Genomic DNA, 9,328 nt, shown 5'->3' with positions numbered 1-9,328 from the left:
AAGCTAAAACTGGTGATCTCTGCAACCGCTAGGGCTATTTTAATAATTGTGGTTATAAAAGGTACACGTGAGATTTTGTTCAGATGGGTAAATATCCGTCTATGTTACTGGTTAAGAGTAAATGAAGATGACACACAGAAAAAATGAAGTTTGACTTTGATAAAGTGAAGCAGAACAAAGTTAGAGAGGGTTTAGTAGAAAGAAAATTCAGGCGAGGTCTCCAAAATTTGCATTGGGGCACATTTGCGCACATCTGACATTTGAATTTTGTCATGTACCAAACCATATATAATCACTTGTATATTACTTATGGTGTTCAATACATCCAAATACAGCAGTTTTGGGCTTTTTTTTTCATAAAACAAGCTAGGATTTACAGTTTTATATAACAATAGCTCAGTCTGGTTTTATATAGAATACCATTCATTACTAATGTGCATGAGAGCCTTGCAAATGACGAGGTATACAACATGTACACCAGACTTGTGTTTCATTTTTACCTCTTTACTTCAGATTTAAACTTTTTTTCATTTTTCAAAATGTACCAAAACACTGACAACGAGGAAGATCTTCGGTAAATTTAAATGGCTTATGACGTGGCCCCATTCCTCTGGCGCTGAGGAATCCCTCACCGCCAGCATCAAGTCTAGACACGACCATGTGTCGCTGTGAAATCCACTTTTTTCAGCAAGAACACAGCAGAGAATAAATAGCTCAATGAGGAAAAGAAAGAAGAAAAAAAGTATTCCAAAAAAGACCATTTTGCATTTATTCCCCTGCTGTAGAAGTAAGCACTCGTAGACATCATGCTGGCTAATATTTATGGAGAAAACAAGTACATTATGTGCAGTTTCACAAGAGGTTACACATGTTATAAGAAATTGTGGTTTTACAGACACTTGAAATTCAAGAAAACAAAAGTAAAAGTTATTGTTAATGGAATGAACACTCGACTCGTGTCTCTGTGTGTCTTGTTTTTGTACATAAAAGAAGAAAAAAAAACATGTTGCCAGCTCAAAAAGTTGCACTTGCAACGTCACAGCAAAAGGTAGTGGTGATGCATTCTTAAAAAGCTACACTTTGTTTTTATTAGATACAGAAGTTATAAACAAAATAAAAATGTTAGCGCTATACAAAAAAAAAAAAAAAGAAAATCACGTATATATTGTTAAAGCAGTCCATCGTTATATATGCACATTATCTAAAGACACTTAAATATAGACAAACGTGGAAGGAATAGGCAGATATGATTAAGCTCCAGTGTAAAAAACAAACGGAAAAAAGTCTTATCTGACTGCAGAAGAGCAACAAAGTAGAAACATTCAGCCTCCAAGGTCACGTCTCTCTCTGCCAGGTCAGAAAGATTTATTTTTGGGCCGGTGTGTGTTTTTAAATTAATCTGCAGATCTCTTTAGCGGTCTTTGCTTTATTCAGTTTCCGCCACAAATCTGAAACGTTTGTCTCATAAAAGCAGCACAAAAAAAATATATATCATTGCACACTTTTGAACAGAACTTATTTCACATGTACACAAAAAAACAAATTAATCGCACATATTGTCAGCACACTCACACACACACACACAACTAAAAATACACAGACGATGGAGCTTCCATTCCAACAGGTTTGGGGCATCTGGAGGTGTGATAGCTGTGAAGTGGAGTCGTTCCCGTCTGGATCTTTAGCGAGCAGTCTGCTGCATCGTGTGGTTTTCCTCTGGTAACAGAGCTTCAGCTGCAGAGAGAGAGAGAGTTCATACTGGTCCGGAGTAGTTGTAGTGGTTTCCGTGCTGCAGGTCCGGAGGCTGCGGACTCGGCTTGCGTTCCAGGTGTTCGATCTCCGCCGTCTCCGTGTGCGTGCAGAGCGGGGGGCGCCGCTTGAAGAAGTCGGACACGTATCGGACCTTTGAGAGCGGAAGGAAGGGTCAGAGTGTTTAAAAAGGAGTGTGTGTGTGTGTCTCAATCTTTCTCAAATCATAGTCAGGAAATATCTTGTGATCACATTTAAAGTCAGATGGTCATTGGTCGCTTCTCTGTTGGACACGCTGTGATCCATCAATCACAAAGGTGATTGATGGATGTTATATATTTACCATAAACTTTTATACTGCAAGTTGTCCTTAATTTGTTAAATTCATGGAGCTCATGATTACCAGTTTCTGTTGGCTGTTTACTGCTGGTAGACTAGACGTTTTTGGACTTAAAAAGTCCCACTTTTACACAGTTTTATGATCATATTGATGGCCGAAGAGCAAAACCTACTATCTGAAAAATGAATTAAAAAACGGGTTGTTTCTTGCAGAATGCCATTTGTTAAGGATACCCATTACACAATACAAAAATAAAAAACACAAAGTGCAGATAGGAGGGGTTTCCCTACATTTCTTGGATAATTTTGCAGAACGGAGGTTTTGCACTTCATCAACTTTTTTTTTCTGATCACTTGTGCCACTAATCCTAAACTTCCTGCACATCCGGGCTCTAAAAACACCTGCAATCTGAACCTCTGTGATTACTAAAACCCGCCTCCTTCTGCACGTAAATGCCACGCCTCGTTGCACTCACGGTGAGGACGGCGATGAGCGCCCCCTGCAGGAGACCCACCACCACGTCGCTCCAGTGGTGCTTGTAGTCGGACACGCGTGTGTAGCCCACGTAGAAGGAGAATGCCACTAGGAAGAACTGGATGGTCGGTCGCACCAGACGTGTCCACTTCCCCTGCATGCGGGCCTGCACGTAGAGCTGGACACGCACAAAGAAACACAAATTCTTGTTTTGAACAACTTATTTATGAATTGAAATCTTTTTTATTAGTAAATTTGTTTTTTTTCCTTTTATATCTCAAATGTAATTTATATTTTGTAGCCCTTTAAGCCCTCACCCAGTGGCGGTTCTACATGTAATCACGCCACGGGCGAGACCCCCTCCACGCGCCGGGATTTTTTAAAACTTTTTATTTTAATTTTTTATTATAAACTTACATTTCTCAATTGCACAAATCCTTCAATAGAATATTTGAATAAAACACTTAAGAGAATCAATGCACACAATTCTGCATAAAAGTGCCGAATATATATACAATCAGATATAGAAAAAAATTAACAAGAGCAGAGATACAATAATATAAAATATTAAGAATAATATACAAATACAATATAGAATAAATAAACACACATGTAAAGAAAATCTAATTATTACACTATTGCACTAAGAACAGAAAACACAAACCAAAACCAAAACTTAACCTTTCTGGCCTACCTTGATGCAAAATCATCAATAATGTCATCATATGAAATCTACTGACTTAAGCCCACTAATTGCATTAGAGCAGCGGTCCTCAACCCCCGGTACCGGTCCGTGGGTCCCTTGGTCCCGGGCCGCAGAGAAAGAATTTTTAATAATTAAAAAAATATTTTTTTTGAAAAAAAGTCGGAAAAATTATTTATTTTGAAAAAGACCGGATACATCCGTCTGTGCGTAGCCTCAAACGTAACATACGTGATACGTTACCCCAAAAGTGAAACTTAAAAATCTGTTACGTTCTGGATTAAAATCAAGGCAGAGTTTACTGAGATCACACAAAAAAGCTCTGAAACCCTGCCTCCATTCCAACATCCTGTCTTTGTGAAGCGGGTTTTAATGAAGTTACAGAGTGCACATAAAGGCTTAAGGTACGGAGTAGAGTCAGTAGACTGGACATAAACAACACACGTCGGGGCTCGGTCTTTTTCTCCCGTCACCCCGAGATAGGACCGGCTCGCAGCAGAGAAACAAGCTCAGGGCTCCACTAATGCAGCGTCATGGTGAGTTGTATCTTTATGCACTTTATAATTGTCTTTATGCCGGTCGTATTACGTCATATTAATTACGTCATATTAATTACGTCATATTTTTCGCCCACACCGTGAATGCCGGTTTGCGAAAATGCGCCCCCCCCCCCACCCTCACACATGATCTGTAGCAGGGTCGCTTGCAGCTGCAGGGTGCGCCAAATTGCCAATTCCCCACACAGTGATATGATAGATAATGGAATGATATATATATATATTTTTAAGTGATCGTGCCGCCCCCCACGTGACATGAAAAAGTGCCGCCCCTGGTGGCTGCCCGGTTCGCCCGTGCCCAAAACTGCCCCTGCCCTCACCTAACCCCTAATCCTATTTATTGTTTGAGTCGTGTTTAGAGGTTGTACATGGGGATTATATATTATTGTAGTCCTAATTTTTATGTTTAATTTGATATCTAACATGTTCTTTTTTGTGTTTTGGGGGTTTAAACCATGTTTTTTTTTATTGATTTGTACCTTGTGACCTAATATAAAAGAGGGACCTCTAACTAGGGGACCCTCATTTTAATGAACCTCTACTCATTGTAAATCTAAGTTTAAAATTGGACAAAAACTAAATTCAGTTTTAGTATTTTAACACAAAAATTGAAAAAGGAGTCTACTAGTTTATCTTCTTATATACAATCAAATGAATGAAAAATACAAAATAATGTTTTATTCAGGGTTAGATTCTCATGAATAATATTACATTGTTTTAACCACAAAATTCTGAGAATAAATAATGTAATACTTTGGGATTGTTTACTTGCATTTTTCTTAATATTCTAAACACAGATGTAAATCACTTTTTTAATGATGTTTTGAATGGCTTTTTGTGCTTTTTTTAGGTCCTAAACATGCATGGAAAGAAAGGTCTTAAAAAGTATTACATTTAAGATTCCTGCATAAACCATGTTCTTTATGTGGAGTATCACACAAGCTAGAAATAATGACAGGCTTCTGTATCTAAACCTCTCACCCCTGAACAATAACAGTTATTACATTGTTGAAGCCGCCATCTTTGCGATTGTGCAGTGTGTAATCATGAAACAATGATGTTTCCATCGTGACCGTTTTCAGTGACTTGTGGTTGTTTTTGGAGAAAGAAAAAAAAAAACACTCACCGACAAGAAGAGCATGCAGTACATCCCGAAGGACGAGTGGCCGGAGTAGAACGACAACCTGAGGGGAAGAATGCCAATTAAACACGATTCATGTCCAGAATTCTCCACTGATTTTCAATAAACACAATAATGAAAATGAAAGGAATTACACATTTCTAATAGAACCAATACCCCAATTTTGAAATGATCCCAAAAAAGAAAATTTTGATTGTAATCCACTTATCAATAAAATGATTATAGTCCTGGACAATTGGGATGTTGTTAATAATGGCTGAAATTAAACCACTCTGACAAAACTAAACATGTTTAATGCTGAACAATTACTTGTCAAATGGGACCAATTGCTGTTTTCTCCATCACATCCCAAGACTTTACTTTTGTTAACTAATAAATACAGCCATCTTATTTTTAGTTAAAAAACAAACATTACATTTAATTATTTCAATCTTCCATGAATCCATGAAACACGTCCGTCTTTATAAACCCTTGTGATGAAGTGATGAGGCTCACCGGGACTCGGTGACGTTGCGGTGGTAGCCAGTGCAGTTAATCTGCAGCACGTATCCGCTGCAGCTCACCGGGCCGCACACGGCCAAGAAGTTTGGCCGAGGACGGCCGATGGTGAACTTGGCGAGGTCGGTCAGCGACTGGCTGACGGCTCCTCCGAACAGGAAGGTGCCGACCACCTTATAGAGCGCCGACAAGTACTGGTTGAACTGGGAGTTGGAGTGCAGGCGCTTTGTGTGCACGAGGTAGGCCTCTCCTGTGGTGATCTGGGGAGAAAATGAAGAGGCTCAATGAAGGATTTTCAGGTTATTCTTTTACTGTGCAACAACATTTCTCAGGAGAACAAGAAGGAGGGACTAACAATGACGATGGAGCAGGTGATGGTGACGGCAGCCATTGCTCCGTGGGAGATGGTGTCTCTCCTGTAGGGATAGCTGATGCTCTTGTCATCGCAGTAGATCCCTCTTTGGTACGGACTGAACATCAGCGTCAGGATGGCCGAGGGCAGAGCCGCTGGAAGAAGAAGAGACACAAAAAACATGCGAAAGTCAGAATGCAGGATGGCATAAACATACTATGGCATGAACCGTCAATATACATTTCGTAAAAAAGTCATATTGTAGTATGATGTAAAAGTCCGAATAATTAATTAATGTCAATGTAATCTCAGATTTATTATCATGAAAATTCTCATTTTATTATCATCAGAGAATATTTAAGTATTTTCTCAACTATTCCCCAAAATAAATTGCCACTTAAACTTATTTAAAATAAATATAATATTGGAAATTCTGAGATTTTCCCTGGAACATTACCAACAATGGTCGTGGAGGCACTAATGTATGTATGTATGTATGTATGTATGTATGTATGTATGTATGTATGTATATGCCATATGAATGTGAAAAGAAATGGCATAGTTTAATACCTAGTTTCTCAAAGTGGGGCTTGCAGACCAATAGCAGACACTCCGAGAAAATGTTGTGCAGGCATGAATTGCATGCATTACATTTCACAGATCTTGACTTTGAGACGGCATCTAACTCAACAAGCCTCTTTGCTGAAGTTTGGCTTTTTGTGGACAGCTCCACAGTTTCATGTGGAAGTGAGAGTGAAAAGATATTTTGTTTTGTTTTATGTGTGCGTCCCTCAATTGGCTGCGGGCTTCCTCAACTGGCAAATGCAGAAGGCATACAATGCCCTCCTTAAATAGGTGTTTACTATTTAAAATCCTTCGGAGTAGAGCTACTGTAACCGATGCGGCCTCTTTGTGAGCCGCGCTGAATGAACGCGACCCTTCAGCTATCGTGTTGAACCGCAGCACAAAGACATGCAGCTCAGGAAACAGCAAAGAACACACTGACGGGATAATCTTTCAGCTTTTTTGGGCTGCCAAGTAAATTAATTTGTCATCGACGGAGCTCAAGTGGCAACGACATCACCTCTGTGGGAACAGGACAGCCATGACCTTTGACATAAGGGAACTGTTTACACAACAAAGGGCCTGGGAGCTTAGGATGGAACCAGGACACACATTCACATGCATGAAAAAGAAAACATGCGTGTTTGTAACGACAAACAGTTTTTATGCGTCCTTGTTAAATTTGGTTTAAACGCTTTCTCTGCGAGTGCAAACAAAGGACTCGGAGTTCAGAGTTGCTCAGCAGCAGCAACGCATAAACCTGTCTCCTAAATCTGAGTGAGGGGGGGACAATGGGCAGATCTGCAGGACTGATGTCAGGAACCTTCCAGGCAACTCTTAAATACCTTTCCTGTTTTTCGAGAGGTCATCGCTGAACTCCTGAAGCGGACGCGAGCGAGGAATAGTTTGTTTTGTCAAGCGGGAGCTGGACGGTATGTTAACGGGGCAACGGCGTACGAGTGGCTCTCCGCTAACATATTGCTTCCTTCCTCGAGAGTGTGTGACAGACGGGACGACGTGAAAGACACGAGGCCGATGAAACACAGGAAGACATACTACAGGAAGGTTATTTTGGGTTGTTTCTATGGTTACAAACAAATTGTGACAATGTGCAAAAGCTCTAACAAGACTCAATGCACAGTCAAGGTAATTTCCCCAACGCCCAACTTAACCATTAGAGGTCAATGACTAACCTCAACCCTTAGAGGCCATTGCCCAAACTTAACCAGCTGAACATGACACTAGAGTGAATGCATCTTCTGAACAAGTGCCATTAATGATCTTTGATGACAAGCCATTTCCTCATTGAAGATAATTTATTTTCATGAAAAGGAAGCCCTCCCTTTTCGCTCTCCACATCTCAAGAGTTCATTATTGCAGCAGGTCATGCGCGCCCGCCGCCTCTCTTTGAAGAGAGGCCCAGCCATTGTTTATTCTGCACGGTGCAAGCATAACATTTAGATAAGAGGCTGCTGCTCGCTTGACACAAGTCCCTGGTGGCTACACATTGTCCACTCACATCTCCGCCCTGGCAGAGTTGGGACACACGGACACACACACGGACACACACACGGACACACAAACAATCGGCCTCTGGGAGCCGAGCCCGGAGAGAGTTCCTATTATCGGAGTGTGACCGACTGCTTTTATCTGCTATTATTCCAGAAGGCCTGTATGTTTTTACAGGGCTTTTTTTTCTGGTGGGGCGGTCTCCTCTCCCAGGGGCTGGGTGGAGCTGAGGGGGAACAGAGGTTCATTCCCCAAATTAAAAAATAAATAAATAAAGTGGCCTTTCGCAACCACCAGACGCGATCTGCCGAAAATGACCACAAGCCTGCGTTAGCCATAGGGGATTCAAAGAGATGACAGCAAATGCATCAATATGTATACAAGGTTGATATTTATTCAATATCCTTTATGGCTGGACTTTGGGAACATTTTAATGATGGTGTTATACCCGTCAGTTTAGTTGAACTTAAAGGATCTTTGTTGAACTTCAATAAGGGGAGGTTATGACTGCTTCACTGGTTATGACTGATAATGATATATATAAAAAATAAAAGTATCAAAGGTGTTTAGTTATTTCTCAGCAGGTACAACATTTAAGTGGAACTGCATTGAAAGAAAAATGCTAATGCAGTGCTTAACAATAATTATAGGCCTATTAAATTGACATGGTGTCATTTTTCCTAAAGGTAGCCTATATAAACAATTTAATAACTTCATATTTAAATATGTCTGAAAGTTCCATCCTACCTGTGTCAGTTTGGACTATTTCATCTAGCCACTCATGTTTGAACGTTAGGCAGACCCAGGGCTCTCAAGTGTCACGCATTGAGCGTGACTGTCACGCATTTCGGTCTTAAGTCACGGCCTCCCGCCACACATCGTATTTCTCACGCTGAAAAAAAACTCTAGGCTATTTAATGTGCCGCAGCGCGCAAACATGACCTGGTCGCGCTGCAATCACCATGGAGGAATCAAGCACGTTTCCCCCGAATCCCCTGGCGTTCTGCCGCGGTGCCACTCATCAGCCAATCAAAAAAAAGAAATGGGCTACACGAATAGCCAATCATAAAAACGTATTTGTTGCATCTGGGTGAAATGTAATCCAGCAACCAATGAAAATGAAGCTAATAATAATAATAATAATAATAATAATAATAATAATAATAATAATAATAATAATAATAATAATAATGGGCTGGTTTGTGGGCATACGGGAGGGGTGGGGGGATATGTCACTCTTACCTGTCTTAAAAACTTGAGAGCCCTGCAGACCTTTTTCTGGGGCACCTGCTCTGCCTTTCTTTTCGCCATGGTAGCCTATAACTGCTGGAGCAGGGCCCGCCAAGAGGAGCCTAAACAGCGCCGGCCCGAGCTCATGTGGCGCTCTGGGCGAGCTTCACTCCTGGCGCCCGGAGGACAGCGGGGGTGGGGGTCCTAACGG

General features: G+C 40.8%; 1 protein-coding gene across 1 annotated transcript in view; it reads right to left on the bottom strand.

Annotated features, from left to right (window-relative positions):
* Positions 1–761: 761 nt before the first annotated feature.
* The window catches only part of LOC306734447 (phospholipid phosphatase 2-like), a 14,182-nt gene continuing 5,615 nt past the window's right edge, over positions 762–9,328 (bottom strand). The window contains exons 2-6 of the mRNA XM_079215803.1: positions 5,818–5,969; positions 5,460–5,722; positions 4,950–5,007; positions 2,565–2,741; positions 762–1,903 (exon numbers count right to left, since the gene is read on the bottom strand). Coding sequence (XP_079071929.1) covers positions 1,754–1,903; positions 2,565–2,741; positions 4,950–5,007; positions 5,460–5,722; positions 5,818–5,969 — 800 coding nt within the window. The 3' untranslated portion in view covers positions 762–1,753. The remainder of the gene's footprint in view (positions 1,904–2,564; positions 2,742–4,949; positions 5,008–5,459; positions 5,723–5,817; positions 5,970–9,328) is intronic.

This window comes from Taurulus bubalis, assembly GCF_910589615.1.
Source record: "Taurulus bubalis genome assembly, chromosome: 1".
In the NCBI taxonomy this organism is placed as follows: Eukaryota; Metazoa; Chordata; class Actinopteri; order Perciformes; family Cottidae; genus Taurulus; species Taurulus bubalis.
Note: the sequence above shows the minus strand (reverse complement) of the source record. Positions and strands in the feature narration are given on the sequence as shown.